This window comes from Eriocheir sinensis, chromosome 9 (assembly GCF_024679095.1).
Source record: "Eriocheir sinensis breed Jianghai 21 chromosome 9, ASM2467909v1, whole genome shotgun sequence".
In the NCBI taxonomy this organism is placed as follows: domain Eukaryota; kingdom Metazoa; phylum Arthropoda; class Malacostraca; order Decapoda; family Varunidae; genus Eriocheir; species Eriocheir sinensis.
Window position 1 is genome coordinate 24567349 of NC_066517.1, and position 16424 is coordinate 24583772.

General features: G+C 41.8%; 1 protein-coding gene across 2 annotated transcripts in view; it reads right to left on the minus strand.

Moving 5' to 3' along the window:
- Positions 1–16068, minus strand: part of LOC126996227 (hemicentin-1-like) — a 134677-nt gene extending 118609 nt beyond the window's left edge. Inside the window, exons 1-2 of one of the 2 annotated variants that reach the window (XM_050856574.1) lie at positions 16018–16068; positions 14878–15426 (exon numbers count right to left, since the gene is read on the minus strand). In XM_050856574.1, coding sequence (XP_050712531.1) covers positions 14878–14962 — 85 coding nt within the window. In that variant the 5' untranslated portion in view covers positions 14963–15426; positions 16018–16068. Of the gene's footprint in view, positions 1–14877; positions 15427–16012 lie in introns of both variants that reach the window. The other variant, XM_050856573.1, reaches the window with a different exon arrangement.
- Between the last annotated feature and the right edge of the window lie 356 nt (positions 16069–16424).

Sequence of the window (16424 nt, forward strand, 5' to 3'; positions counted from 1 at the left end):
ACACACACACACACACGGAGAAACCTCCACTTTTCTTCTTTTCATCGTCCTCTTCCTTCCTTCTGCCACCCCTCCTCCTCCTCCTCCTCTTCCTCCTCTTCCTCCTCCTCCTCCTCCTCTTGGGTGTGTCTTGGGCTATGAGTCGCGTGAGCAGAATTCAGCGGTGAGATAATGTACGAGAGAGAGAGAGAGAGAGAGAGAGAGAGAGAGAGAGAGAGAGAGAGAGAGCAAGGAATTCGCATATTATTTTACATTCTCTCCGCATAATTTTCCTTTTCTTCTTTTTTTGTTTTTTCCTTGTCATATTTTCTGTCTCTTGTGGATAATATAAGAGAGAGAGAGAGAGAGAGAGAGAGAGAGAGAGAGAGAGAGTGTATGTGTGTGTGTGTGTGTGTTTCGACGTTTATTAAAATCACCTTAAGCCACATGTCACCACCACCACCACCATCACCACCACCACCACCACCATCACCCCCGGAAGCTCTGATCACCGTGTCACAAAGGGCAGGAACTTACTAACACATTATTTATTTTTCCCTTCCCTTCATTGAGTAGCTAATGGGAGACGAAGGTGTAAATAATTGGTTTCCTAATTTCTTTTAATCTTTCTTTGTTCGTTTTTTCTTTTTATTTATTTATTTTTTCATTCATTCTGTTTCTGTTTTTCTCTTTGTTTCCTTTTTATTGTTCGTTTCTCTCCATTTTCTTTTTTTTCCTTCTCTGTCTTTCTCTATTTCCTCTTTTCTTTCCTTTCTTTCTCTTTCCTTTTTCCTTACTCCTTCTTTTCTTTCTTTTTTTCTTTCCTTCTTTCCTTTTGTGTCTTGTTTCTCTCTTTCTTTCAATATTTCATTACATTTGTTCTAGGAGGAGGAGAAGGAGGAGGAGGAGGAGGAGGAGGAGGAGGAGGAGGGGTGATACGTCCTTGTGCATTGTTTACGTGATATGTGGCCTTGAGAAGAGGAGGAGGAGGAGGAGGAGGAGGAGGAGGAGGAGGTAAGCTTATGTTAGTATGTGGAGAGGTTGTGTCAAGGTGGGCTGGAGGAGGAGGTGAAGTGGAAATTAGATGTGAAGGAGGAGGAGGAGGAGGAAGAGGAGGAGGAGAATGAATAAGAGGAAGAGAAGGACAAATAATAAGAGGAGGTGGAAGACGAGTGGGTAGATTAAGATTAGGAGGAGGAGGAGGAGGAGGAGGAAAAAGAAGAAGAAGACGAAGAACAATAACAATAACAATAACAAGAAAAACCAGAACTTGAGAAATAGAGGGGAGGAGGAAGAGGAGAAGGAGGAGGAGGACGAGGAGGAGGAGGAGGAAGAGGAGGAGGAGAATAGGAAAGGAGGAAGAGAGATAATGAGAGGGTAAGGAGGTAAGGAGGAGGTAAGGGGAGGGAAGGTGAAGAGGAGGAGGAGGAGGAGGAGGATGAGGAGGAGGAGGGGAAGAAGGGAGACTTAGAATTACTCACAGGAAGACCCTTAACCCCTCTTCTTCCTCCTCCTCCTCCTCCTCCTCCTCCTCCTCCTCCTCCTCCTCCTCCTCCTCCTCCTCCTCCTCCTCCTCCTCCTCCTCTCTGCCTCCTCCTCCTCCTCCTCTCTCTCTCTCTCTCTCTCTCTCTCTCTCTCTCTCTCTCTCTCTCTCTCTCTCTCTCTCTCTCTCTCTCTCTCTCTCTCTCTCTCATACATACATACACACATTTCTCCTTTCCTTTTCTTACCTCCTTCCTCTCTTCCTCCTCCTCGTCGTCCTCCTCCTCCTCGTCCTCCTCGTCCTCCTCTTCCTCCTTCTCCTCTTCTTCTTCTTCTTCTTCTTCTTCTTCTTCTTCTTCTTCTGCTTCTTCCTCCTCTTCTTTTTTTTTCTTCTCCTTCCTCTTCTTCTTCTTCAGTTTCCTCCTCCTCTTCCTCCTCCTCCTCTTCCTCCGCAGTTTTCTCATCCAGATATAATTGGCCCTTTCAAAGAGGCCAACCACCCAAGACAGGTGAGCTCCCTACCTCCTCCTCCTCCTCCTCCTCTCTGTTTTTCCTCACCCCATTCTCACTTTCACATTCTCACACCAACGTCCTCCTCCTCCTCCTTCTCTCCTTCACTTCTCTCCCTATTTCCTCTGTTCCACTTTCCTCCACTTCCTTTTCTCCATATTTTGTGTCTCTTTTCTCCACTTCTCTCCACTTCTCTTTCCTCTTCCTCCTGTTTAATTATTTTTTTCTCTTCCCTATCTTCTTTCTTTCCTTCTTTCCTCCTTCTTCTCCTCCTCCACATCTTCCTCATTCGTTACCTTTCTCTTCATTTATGATTTTCCTTCTTTTTCTTCATCCTCTTCTTCTTCCTCTTCCTCTTCCTAATCCTCGTTTGTCTCTCTTCGATGTCTCGTTCTTCATTTTTTCCATTTTTTTTCTCGAATTTGCGAGTTTATTTTTCAAGTTTTTCTTTATTTATTTTCTTTCTCGTGACAAGTTTTCTTTTTCCGCTCCGTCACCCTGCCTCATATTTCCTCATGTTTTTTCTTTGTTTTTTCTTTATTCTTGGTTGTCTTCTTTATTTCTCTCTTTCTCTCTTTCTTTGTTTCTCTTTTTATTTCTTCTCCACGTCATCTTTTTTATGTTGTGTTTTATTTCCTTCGCTCTCCTTCACTCTTGCAGTTCTGTTCCTGGGGGTCAGATGATGAGGGCTTGTGTGTAGGTGTCAGCCAGGGGTTCTCTTCTCTCCTCTTCTCTCTCTCTCTCTCTCTCTCTCTCTCTCTCTCTCTCTCTCTCTCTCTCTCTCTCTCTCTCTCTCTCTCTCTCTCTCTCTCTCTCTCTCTCTCTCTCTCTCTCTCTCGTTACTCAAATATTTCTTTTAGGAGTCATTCTTCTCTGTCTCTCTCCCTTTCTCCCTTCTTTTCTTCCCTCCCTTCCTTCCCTCCCTCCCTTCCTTTCACCCTTTCCTCCCTGCCTGATATATTACCGCTATCCTTCCTACCTCCCTCCCTCCCTCCTTTCTTCTCCTTCTCTTCCTCCCTTCCTTTCTACTTCCTCCCTTCTCCCTCCCTTCTTTCTCTTTCTTACTGCTATTCCTTCGACCTCTCCCTCTCTGCCTTCTTCCTATCATTCTCCTCCCTCCATTCCTTCCTTCCGTTTTTCCTCCCTTTTCTTTCTCCTCCCTTCCTTCCGTCTTTCTTTTTCTTCCTAACTTAACTTGGATCCTTTTTTCTTTCCTCGCTTCATTTTTTCCATTTTTCCTCCTTCATTCTCTTGGCTTCTCCCTCTTCCTCTTTCTCTCCCTTTCTCCCTGATATATTACCAAAAGCTCCCCTAATATCTTAATCGTTTTTTTTTTTTCCTCTCTCTCTCTCTCTCTCTCTCTCTCTCTCTCTCTCTCTCTCTCTCTCTCTCTCTCTCTCTCTCTCTCTCTCTCTCTCTCTCTCTCTCTCTCTCTCTCTCTCTCTCTCTCTCTCTCTCTCTCTCTCTCTCTCTCTGTCTGTCTTGTTTTCTTTTGTTTTCCTTTAAAATTTCTGCTTCAGTGCCTCTCTGCACTTCTGTCTCTCCCTCCTTTATTTTATTTTGTCTATTCCTCCTTCGTTTGGTTCTATTTTCTTTTACCTTCATGCCTCTGTGCCTTTCTGTTATTCTGTCTTTCCTTGTTCTTCTTTTTTCCCTCTCTTCTTTTCCTCCTCCTCCTCCTCTTCCTTCTTCTGTTTTCTTCTCATCTCCTCTTTTTCATTTTTCTTGTTTTGTTTTGATTTGTGTTTTTGTCTTTATGTCTTATCCTTTCCTTTTGTTTTCGTTTTCTTTTCTCTTATTTTCTTTCCTCTCCCTTCCTTTCCTTTCATCTTCTTTCATTTTTTCTCCCTTTCCTTTTCTTTCCCCTCCTTCCTTTCCTTTCCTCTCATTCCCTTCCCCATCCTTTCCATCCTTCCATCGTTTCTATCCTTTAATATTTTTTTCTTCCTCTTTTTCTTCCCCTTTTTCTTTTTTCCGCTCCATTTCCCTTCTCCCTTCTTTTCCATCCCATCAATTTTTATTTCTTTCTTTCCTTCTTCGTGTTTTCCCTTCTTCACTCAATTTGCCTTATCCCTTTTTTTCATCCTTTCACAACTGTTTTCTCTCTCTCTCTCTCTCTCTCTCTCTCTCTCTCTCTCTCTCTCTCTCTCTCTCTCTCTCTCTCTCTCTCTCTCTCTCTCTCTCTCTCTTTATTTTATTCTCTCTTATTCACCCTATCAGAACTTTTCCTCTCTTCCTACCTTCATCTTTATTTCCATGCCATCACCTCTTCCCCTCTTTGTCAAACTGTCTTCACGTTTCCTCTTTCATCCTCTCCCTCTCTTTATGTCTATTTCCTCTTTGTATTCCCTCTATTCTCCTCTTCCCACCTTTACTAGTCTCTCTTTACGTTTCTTCTTTTATCCTTTTATTTCATCTCCTATTTTCATCACACCTTTCTGTATCTCTTTCCCTTCCATTCTCTCTCCCTCTCTTCCTTTCACTCCTTTCTTTTCAATCCTCATCATCTTTTATTCCTTCCTTTTCTCTTTCGTGTTTTCCTTTCCCTCCTCTCAATTTGCCTTTCCATTTTATCCAGCCATTTATAACTTTTTTTTATATCTATTTTTTTCTTCATTGGTCAGTCTATCAATTATTTTCTTTCTTTTCTTCCCTTCGTCTGTATTTCCATGCCCTCTTCCTCTCTTCCTCGTATCTTCTCCTTCTCTTCCTACCTCATTTTCTTCTTCCTTCCTTCCTTCTCCCTCCCTTCTTTCTCTTTCTCACTGCCATTCTTTCGATCTCTCTCTCTCTCTCTTCCTTCTCCCTATCCTTCTCCTCCCTCCATTCCTGTTTTCCTTCCTTTTCTTTCTCCTCCTTTCCTGTATTCACGCTTCTTTATCCTTTTCATTTCTTCTGCTATTTCTATCACACCTTTCTGCCACCTCTTTCCCTCTGTCCCTCTCTCTCTTTTCCTCCCACCAACGGCTGTACGCGGCGGTCATCAGAGAGAGCAAGATGGTTTCGCAATTTTGCCTTCCGTTTTCATTTATTGAGCCTGGACGGGATAGTGTTGGGCAAGAGTGTAATGGAGATGAACACTCACACAGACACACACGCACGCAGACACAGACACTCCAACACGTATATACAAAGAGAGACAGAGACCGGGAGAGAGACAGAGATCGATTGAAAGATAGATAGAGTGGGAGACAGAGGGACTTGGAAAGATAGATACATAGATAGATAAATAGATAGCGTGTAATGGATATGAACACTCACACACAGACACCAGACACACAGGCACTCCAACGCGTATATATAGAGTGAGACAGAGAGAGTTGGAGACAGGGACAGAGAGATATACAGGTAGATATATAGATAGAGAGAGAGAGAGAGAGAGAGAGAGAGAGAGAGAGAGAGAGAGAGAGAGAGAGAGAGAGAGAGAGAGAGAGAGAGAGAGAGAGAGAGAGAGAGAGAGAGAGAGAGAGAGAGAGATATACACACACACACACACACACACACTCTATAAAGACCATGTCGCTAATCCATTCGGCTTTGCATTTGCAGCATTAGATGGATGAGAGAGAGAGAGAGAGAGAGAGAGAGAGAGAGAGAGAGAGAGAGAGAGAGAGAGAGAGAGAGAGAGATGGAGGAAAGGGAATAACGGAAAAGAAAAAGGAAATAAGATAATGTAGAGAAATGGAGAAAGAAAAGCAAGGAAAGAGAGACTGGAAAGAAGAAAAAAGAAGATATTAGGCAATGAGAGAGAGAGAGAGAGAGAGAGAGAGAGAGAGAGAGAGAGAGAGAGAGAGAGAGAGAGAGAGAGAGAGAGAGAGAGAGAGAGAGAGAGAGAGAGAGAGAGAGAGAGAGAGAACCAGGTGGAAGAGACCGTGCATACCTGTGATAATGTTTTCCAATCAGTGCGGGCTTCACTTATTAATACACCTGTTTATACACGTGGATAAATTATTGGCGCACCTCTTAATTAGCATGCAAATAAGACGACAAGTGTGTCCCCATATACCTGACAAGTCTTGGGGCGGGTGGGCGGGAGGCTGAATGGATCTGCTTGTACCTCTGTTTACGACCTGGCCAAGCGGGGGAGAAATGGCTGTGGGAGGGAGGCAGTGACCGAGTTCTGTTTGTGTGGGAAGGGAATGGGCGAGGGTAGGGGAGGCAGTGACCGAGTTCTGTTCGTCTGGGTAAGGAACGGGCAATGAAAGGGTAGGCAGTGACCGTATTCTGTTCGTGTAGGAAGGGAACGGACGGAGGAGAGAAAGCAGTGATCGTTTTCTGTTCGTGTAGGAAGGGAACGGACGGAGGATAGAAAGCAGTGACCGTTTTCTGTTCGTGTAGGAATAGAAGGGAACGGACGGAGGAGAGAAAGCAATGCCCGTTTTCTGTTCGTGTAGGAAGGGAACGGACGGAGGAGAGAGAGCAGTGACCATGTTCAGTTTGTCTTGTATCACCTTTCCACCCAGCAAACGGGGGGAGGGAACTAGAGGGGGTGGGAGGAAGGCAGTGACCGAGTTCTGTTGGTTTGGGGAGGGAATTAGCTGGCTAGGGGAGGTAGTGACCGTGTTCTGTTCGTCTGTGTATCACCTTTCCACCCAACAAGCGGGGGAGGAAGGCAGTGACCGTGTTGTGCTATCTCTGTTCGACGCCTTACCAGGGGAGGGAGTGACTACCAACCTCTTGCAGACTCCTTATGTTCTTATGTTCACTCTCCATATATATTAGTTCTCCGTCTATCTCTTGTTTGCCTATGCTTTTACCGTCCCCTTTCTCTTCTTTCTTCTCCATTCCCTCCCTTCTTTCTTTCATTCGCTCCCTTTACATGACATTTCTCCCTTCATAATACTCGCATCTTCATCCCTTGGTACCCTTTTTCCTCCATTCCCTTTTTTCCCTCCCCCTTTCCCCTTCCCCTTCTTTTCTTTCCATCGCTCCCTTGCCTGAACTTCCTCGTATTCCTCCCCTCTTCATCCATCCCTTTCCCCTTCTCTCCCTCCCCTTCTTCCCCTTTTCCCTTGAGCGAGCGGCATCATGTACTGGAGATATTACCAACGTGACACAGGAACCCCACGTGTGAATGCATTATGGAAAGCCGTTCAGAGCCGTTCGGGGAATCAGGCATGAAATGGAATGATTATTGAAGTAGATGCAATCGTTGAGGGAGAGAACGGGGGGGTGCGGGGAGAGGTCGGGGCGGGTGATGAGAGGAAAGGGAATTCGCCGTGGAGATGCAGGAAGTGGAATTTGTATTAGTGGGTAAAATGTGTCGGGAAAATTAAAAAGGAATTGACAATGCATGTGAGGTGAAACGATTTGAGTATTAAGTTTTAAGTGTTAGTAGAAATGGGGATTCGTGATGAAGCAAAAAAGTTATTAAACAGGTGAATAACGTCGGACTAATGGGAAAGTTAAAGTGATTAGGAATAAACGTATACGAATAAAACATGTGATTAGAAATGATTTGAATATAAAGTTTTAAATATTAGGAAGATGGGGTTATAGTGATGCAAAAAAGTGATATAAAGAGGTAAATAACGCTGGACTAATGGGAAAGTTAAAGTGATTGGGAATAAACGTATATGAATAAAAAATGTGATTAGAAATGATTTGAATATAAAGTTTTAAGTATTATTCCGATGGGAGTTGTGATGATGCAAAACGTGATATAAAGAGGTAAATAACGTTGGACTAATGGATAAATTAAAGTGATTATGAATAAACGTAGAACAGAATGGGAGTCGAATAAAAAATGTTGAGTGGAAATGATTTGAATATAAAGTTTTAAGTATTAGTTCGATGGGAGTTGTGATGATGCAAAACGTGATATAAAAAGGTAAATAACGTTGGACTAATGGGAAAGTTAAAGGGATTAGGAATAAACGTAGAACAGAATGGGTGTCGAAAAAAAAATGTTGAGTGGAAATGATTTGAATATAAAGTTTTGAGTATTAGGAAGATGGGGTTACAGTGATGCAAAACGTGATATAAAAAGGTGAATAACGTCGGATTAATGGGAAAGTTAAAGGGATTAGGAATGCACGTATAACAGAATGACGGTCAAATAAAGGATGTGAGTGGAATTATGAAGAAATGATTTGAATATTGTTTTAATCATTAGTTCGTAAGGGTTGGGTGATGCAAAAAGTGATATAAAGAGGTAAATAACGTTGGACTAATGGGAAAATTAAAGTGATTAGGAATAAACGTAGAACAGAATGGGAATCGAATAAAAAATGTTAAGTGGAAATGATTTGAATATAAAGTTTTAAGTATTAGGAAGATGGGGTTACAGTGATGCAAAACGTGATATAAAGAGGTGAATAACGTTGGGATAATAGGGAAGTTAAAGGGACTAGGAATGCACGAGTAACAGAATGACGGTCGAATAAAATTTGTGAGTGGAATTATGAAGAAATGATTTGAATATTGTTTTAATCATAAGTTCGTAGAGGGTTGGGTGATGCAAAACGTGATATAAAGAGGTGAATAACGTTGGACTAATGGATAAATTAAAGTGATTATGAATAAACGTAGAACAGAATGGGAGTCGAATAAAAAATGTTGAGTGGAAATGATTTGAATATAAAGTTTTAAGTATTAGGAAGATGGGGTTACAGTGATGCAAAACGTGATATAAAGAGGTGAATAACGTTGGGATAATAGGGAAGTTAAAGGGATTAGGAATGCACGAGTAACAGAATGACGGTCGAATAAAATTTGTGAGTGGAATTATGAAGAAATGATTTGAATGTTGTTTTAAGCTTTAGTTCGATGGGATTTGTGATGATGCAAAACGTGATATAAAAAGGTAAATAACGTTGGACTAATGGGAAAGTTAAGGGGATTAGGAATACACGTGTAACAGAATGACGGACAAATAGAGGATGCAGTGAGAGGAATAATTAAGAACTAGAGACTCCATGTTTTTATTCTTTATTGTTCAAGGAGATAGACCAATGGATAGAGATGCTGTCCCTTTAAATAAAACAGTGTGGGAGATGCCGATGAAAGAGATGCTCAAGAAAATTGCTGATAAACCATATGATAAGCAAGCATTGTTGATTTAAAAGAACGTGGTAATACTAGGAAGTAGAATGTGCGTGGGAAATGAAAATAAATATGTAAAGTGGAATGTTTTATGTGAAAGGAATATATATGGCGAGTAAAATGATCAAAGGGGAGGAACAGGAAATACATCACAGTCGGAGGAAATCAAGGTTGCATTATGGAAAAAAAGTGCGTGAACTGAACGTGGAATTATACATCGAAAGTGGAATGTCTGAAGCGAAAAAAATATATATTGCGTGTACATTGATTAAAAGGGAAAAATATAAACAGGAAATACATTAAACGCAATAGGAAATCAAGGTCACATTATGGAAAAAAAGGCGACTGTGTGGAAACAAGAGTGGACAGGGAGTGGAATTATACATGAAAAGTGGATAGTCATAAGTGGATTAGATAAAAAAAGGGAAATGAATTAAACGCAACAGGAAATCAAGGTCGTATATGGAAAAAAAAGGCGACTGTGTGGAAACAAGAGTGGATTGGGAGTGGAATTATACATGAAAAGTGGATTGTCTGAAAATAAAAAAAATATAAAGATAGGAAATACATTAAACCCAACAGGAAATCAAGGTCGAATTATTGAAAAAAAGGCGACTGTGTGGAAACAAGAGTGGACAGGGAGTGGAATTATGCATGAAAAAGTGGAAAGTCATTAGTTAAAAAAATATATAAAAATAGTAAATGCATTAAACGCAACAGGAAATCGGGGTCGCATTATGGAAAAAAAGCGGCTGTGTGGAACAAGAGTGGGCATGGACTGAGCGTGGAATGATTCATGTTGATTTAGCGTGAGATTTCATGAATTGCGCCACTGACTTTTTGGCGCGGAAATGTCAAATGTATATGTGTATGTGACCTTGCTGTGTTGCGAAGTCCAGAGCCAACAGCGGCGGCGGGAGATGAGGAAGATGAAAGAAACGTTGATGTAATGTGAGAAACGTTCAAGGCAAAGAGAATTAATGTGTGATAAAGTGGGGGAAAGGAATTATAATTGGAGAAACGTGTAGTATAATGAGTGAAACGAAATATAATGAAAGGAAAGTAATAAATTGAATAGAAATGGAGAAAGGGGGGGATAAGAAAGGAAGAAAGGCAAGAGGAAGAGGGAGGAGGAAATGGAAGGAGGAATTAAAGGAGGAGTTGGAGAGAAGAGAGAACCAAACGAGGAAGAGAAAACTTGTGAACTGAGAGGAGAGAAGGAGAGAAGAAGGGAGGGGAGAGAAAGCCATTTGAAGTACGGACGGTATTAGTAAACATAAACACTGAAATAAATGTGGAAGCGAAGCCCATAAATTTGCATAGCGGGAATGAGGCGAGCGGAGTGAGTGACTTGCAGCCGGGAAAATGTATCGTTATGAGGACGGATATAAAATGGAAATTAATGTGGAGGTGATACTCGTAAATTCACGTGTCGGAGGATGCGGCGAAACGGGGTGAGAAATGGCTGCATAATAGGCCGAAAAAGGTGGTTCCCGAAGACGTATTATTGGCTCGGGTTGACGAAGGAGGTGAAGGATAGGGAGTGTGTACAAACGTTAATGATATATGAACTGGTAAATGATTTTCGGTTCTCCTTTTGTCTTTGTAGGCTGAAAAATGTCTGAAAAAGTTACTGGTTCATTATTACGACTCAGTGACGGAGATGAAGAAGTGGTGTGTACATAGATCAGAGTTAGACATTTTTTATATAGGAACTTAAAATGAATCAGTATTTGGTTTCTCTTATCTTTTGTAGGCTGAATAATGGACAGAAAAAAGTGGTTCCTGAAGACGTATTATTGAATGAACTTGATTGAGGAGATGAAATTATGAGTGTGTACATAGGTTAAGAATTTATGATATAGGAACTGAAAAGATTAATAAGTTTTTGGCTTCTTTGGTCTTTTGTAGGAGCCGAAAAATAGGTAAAAAAGTGTTTCTAAAAAGACTTATTAATGGAGGAGGTGAAGGACGGGATTGTGTACATAAGCTAAAGATTTATGGGAGAGGAACTGAACCTGTAAATCATTTTTGGCTTCTTTTTATCTTTTGTAGGCGCTGAAAAATGGGTGGAAAAGTTACAGAAAGTTGGTTCATTAGTTAGACGCATTGATGGAAGAGTTAAGGGACTTCACTAAACGTTGCAGGTCATATGATAAAGAAATAAGACATGAACCTAAGTGATCGTCTCCTTACATCTTTGCACGCTGAAGAATGGCTCAAAAAGTGTCTAAAAATTGAGTTCATCAGTTGGAGTCATTGATGGAAGAGTTAAAGGGATCGTTTTGGTAAATGTTTAGGCTTATGTAGGTTTTCGTATCCACTTATCATTAAATCCTTGGTCGAAAGTGCTTGAGAAATAAGTTAAATATATATAAGGGAGACAGGTAAAAAAAAAAAAAATGTGACAATGGTACTAGATTTTTTTAACAGCAAAGGAAACATGTCAAGGGATTAAAAAAAGAAGCTGAAGATTAAGGTAAAAGAAGGTAAAAAGGTCAAAGATAATATTAAGGTCATAGGTACAGGTAGAGTGTGGAATGTTATTGAAGGATTATAAACACAGGTAGACAGTGTGGGGATTTTAAGCATACGAGAAAAAGAATTGTGACATTAGTACTAGATTAAGGTCATACATAAAGATACGGGACACAGATAAGGAATGTGGAGTATCAGCAGAGGATTAAGGACACAGGTAAAAAAATGTAGGGCATGGGTCGAGGATGGCATGTCCCTAATAGCATGGCATGAGTACGAACGCTTAAGGAGGCCGTGAATAAGTGAGGAAACAGGGAAGCTAATAGACCATGAATCACTAGGATGGGTCAGGAGATAAATGAAAGAAATTGTGTTAATAAAGTGGAATGACTAAAGAGTATATGATGTGTTTGCTTATTGAATCAACAGGGAAGCAAGAAAATGATTAGTTCTTGAAAGTAATAGTAAAAGCTCTTAGCAGGGAGAGTTTATGAAAGGTTTGGAGATTAATAAAAGAAAATGTAGATAAAATGGAATGGGCTGGAGAGGAGCATATCGTATGCGTGAATCTATATCATCAGGGAAACGAGAAAATAATAATGCCTTGAAAGTAATATTAAAAGATCTTAGCAAGGAGAGTTTATGAAGGGTTAGGAGATTAATAAAAGAAAATGTAGATAAAATGGAATGCGCCGGAGAGGAGTAAATCAAATATGTGTGAGTCTATATCATCAGGGAAACGAGAAAATAATTATGCTTTGTTAGAAATATCAAAGGGATAGGAAAGTAAATAACGGAGAAAGTATATGAGAGAGAATGAGCTTGATTGCATTGCGTGTCTGTTCGCTTAAGGACGCAATGAATAATTTGGAAGGAAGGAAAATAAATATACGTAGAAAATACTATTAGATTGGTTGCAAGGAAAAAACGCGCACCATGAACTAGCATTATTAGAAGGGTTTGAAGGTGCAGAATAAATAAAATAATGAATAAAATAACTCAAATAAAATATACTGGACAATAAATGCTTTCAGAAAATAATACTTAATTGGGGTGCAAGGTAAATATCTGCATCATGACAGTATTATAAGCGTTACTGGAAGGGATAAAAGGTAGAGAATAAACAAAATGGATAGGCCTAGAAACTAATATAAAATGAAATGAGAGATAGAGAGAGAATAGATATAGTGTTCTTAGATTATTTCATGGTCAAAAGATACATGGATTGACAGATAGATAGATAAACAGAGAGAGAGAGAGAGAGAGAGAGAGAGAGAGAGAGAGAGAGAGAGAGAGAGAGAGAGAGAGAGAGAGAGAGAGAGAGAGAGAGAGAGAGAGAGAGTACTTCATGACAGCATTATTAGCATGATTGCAAGATAAAGAGTAGACTAAATATATGCATGTATGTAAATGAAATAAGCTTCGAAGTGAAACGTGCAAATTTCCCGAGTTAAAAAAACGAACCCTGTGAGTGGAATAGCAGAAGAGATTAATTTATCGCGAACCCTCGAAATGAAGGCAATTTAGCGTGACGTGAAAAAATAAGAAGAGAAAAGGTAGAGTTTAAAAATAAGTAAATCGTGCAATCAGTGCGTGGTGGGGAGAGAGGAAGTGTGTGTGTGTGTGTGTGTGTGTGTGTGTGTGTGTGTGTGTGTGTGTGTGTGTGTGTGTGTGTGTGTGTGTGTGTTTTATTTATGTGTGTGTGTGTGTGTGTGTGTGTGTGTGTGTGTGTGTGTGTGTGTGTGTGTGTGTGTGTGTGTTGTTAGGGGTTGTATGTGTGTGTGTGTGTGTGTGTGTGTGTGTGTGTGTGTGTGTGTGTGTGTGTGTTAGTGAGTGAGTGAGTGAGTTCCTAAAAGTGAACCAGCTCTGAATTATCAACTAAGAATGTCATAATGTGTATTTTTTAACGATCTGTTCAACTGCTTACGAAATACATTAAATACCGGACAAAATAACGAACTAACCGGCAGCTATATAACGAAGGAAACGCTAACACCCTCCTTTGACACTAACGGAGAGGTCGATACGATAACTAGAGTGGAAGAGAAAAAAAACGAGAAGAATAACAACAACCCCGTAAGCAAAAAAAGAAAAGAAATGCTGATACGAAAATGCCGAAAGAAAGGTGAGGAACATATACGTTGGAATGACTTTTGGGCGCCAACCGTGCGTGTAAACTTGCTTTGAGGACACGCTGAATGGAGCGGCTCATGACTCGTGAAATATGTCGTGTAAACTGCCGGCGAATGTGTGTGTGTGTGTGTGTGTGTGTGTGTTTGTGTGTGTGTGTGTGTGAGAGAGAGAGAGAGAGAGAGAGAGAGAGAGAGAGAGAGAGAGAGAGAGAGAGAGAGAGAGAGAGAATGAGAGATAAATAGTCCTAGTTCAATAAGGTATGTCAGTATATATGTGCGTCAGAGAGAGAGAGAGAGAGAGAGAGAGAGAGAGAGAGAGAGACAGGTGAGATCGGTTGATTGATCCAGGTGTTAATCGGTCCTCCAGGTGGTCTCGACGTTGCCTTCACGACCCCCTCCTTCACACGACCCTCATTTGTCACGACCTCACGACCTTGTCTCTCTCTCTCTCTCTCTCTCTCCTTGATTTATTCCTCTCCCCTCTTTGCTACACTCCCTGACAAGCCACTCTCCACTTGCTAAGTACGACACATTCCTTCACTTTATACGCTCCCTTTTATTTTCTTCATTTCTTTCTTCCTTAATCTCTTTCTCTCTCTCTTGTCATCCGTTTCTTTTACTTTTTTCTTTTTCTCCCCTTGCGTTCCTTCCCTCTTTTCTTTCCATGTCATTTCTCCGATATTCTCCCTCCCCTTACCTCTCTGTCTCTCTCCCTCCTTCCCTCTCTCCCTCCTTCCTTCATCTCTCTCTATCCGTCACTAACTACGCCGTCACACTTCTCCCTTTCCTCTCTCCACTCCCTTCCTTACTATATTCTTCCTCACGATTCCCACATCACAGTCCCTTCCTTACCCTTTCTCTTCTTTTTTTCTTCCTCTCATCCCTTTTCTTCCTCTCTCCATTCGTCATTCTTTCCCTTCATTTCCCTTTCTATCCCTTCCATTTTCTGTCCTTCTCTTCCCTTCCCTTCCCTTCCCTTCCCTTCCCTTTCTACCCCTTCCATTTTCTGTCCTTCTCTTTTGCTCCCCTCCCTACCTTTCCCTTCCCTTCTCTTTCTATCCCTCCCATTTTCTGTCCTTCTCTTTCGCTCCCCTCCCTACCCTTCCCTTCCCTTTCCTTTCCATTTACCTCCCTTCCTTTCCCCCCCACTCTCTTTACTTCCCTCCTTCCTCCCTCTCTCTCCCCACTCACTCACTCCCTCTCACCCCCCTCCTCCCCCCTACCTGTCCACCGCACCTTAATCACCACTTACCTGGTTCCTGGGGTAGCTGAGCCGCTGTGAGTGAGGCCACCAGAAGGAGGAGGAGGTGGTGGAGGAGTCCCCTTAGCCACGCCATGTTGAGGTGGAGGAGGAGGTGGAGGGGGAAGTGGGTTGAATGGAATAACAGATGGAAAAGAAAGGAGAGGTCGAGGAGGAGGAAGAGGATAGGGGTGAGTGGGAAAGGATGGATAGAATGAAGAAGGAAAGGAGGAGGAGGAGGAAGAGGAGGAGGAGGAGGAGGAGGAGAGGAAGAGGGATTAAAGGGAAGGAATGTGGAAGGGAAGAAAGGAAGGAGAGGGTGAGAGGAAAAAGAGGAAGAGGGAAGGAGGAGAGAATGAAGACGATGAAGAGTAGGAGTAGGAGGAGGAGGAGGAGGAAAGGATGAGGTGTCGGAGGAGAACGGATCGAGGGCAGCAACTTCCTTCCTTCCTTCTTCCTTCCTTCCTGTCTCTTATTCCTTCTGACGACTAGATAATGGCCTCGGGAAAGTTGTTGCCGTGGAGAATAAGAAGTTCGGAGTTGGTGCCATTGTTGTGATTGCTGTTATCATTATTATTATTATTATTATTATTATTATTATTATTATTATTATTATTATTATTATTGTTATTAGTGCTATTATTAGTGTTATTATTAGTGTTTTTAGTGTTAGTTCGAGAGCACTGTCTTTGGTAAGCTTTTCAGAGGCATAATTTTAGCTGTTTTTTCTTTCCACTTTAATTAAGCGAAAAATCGGAAAAAAAATATTGACGCAAAAAATTCACCTTGTCATCGCAAAAAAAATAAAAAATAAATCGAATCACAACTTTACGAAACGTACACACAAACGCACATACACACACACACACATAACCAACACGCACATGGCTTTTCTCTCTCTCTCTCTCTCTCCCCTTGTCTCCGTCTCTCTCCGCCAAACTAAAAAAACAAAAAAAGACATTCGAATGGCAAACTTTTTCTCTCAACCGCTAATTTTCTTCTTTTTAGCTTCGGCGGTGGGGTGAGTTTGTGTGGGGGGGTGAAGGGGGGGTGTACCTGCTTCCGGTCGATGCCAGGTCCCGCCCCTCCTCGCCCGACCCCCCAGGTAACGGAGGCACGGTCACAGGTCACGTCAAGCAGGTCATACGTTACGTGAAAGTGACGGGAGTGTCGGCGCGCGCGGTCCTGCTCCCTCGACTGCTGGAGCGCTACTGGGAAAGCTTACTGAAGAAGACTCGCTTGTATCTGACTCGTCTCTCTCTCTCTCTCTCTCTCTCTCTCTCTCTCTCTCTCTCTCTCTCTCTCTCTCTCTCTCTCTCTCTCTCTCTCTCTCTCGTATTAAAATTGTATTGTTCATGTACCTCTCCATGTCAGAACCATCCGGTGTTTATGCGCGGGTCTGGCTGCCTCTCTGCCTGTCTGTTTGTGTTTTTATTTACCTGTCTGTCTGTCGGTGTGTGTGTGTGTGTGTGTGTGTGTGTGTGTGTGTGTGTGTGTGTGTGTGTGTGTGTGTTTGAGTGCCTTTCTGTGTATGTAAATGTATGTGTGTGTGTGTGTGT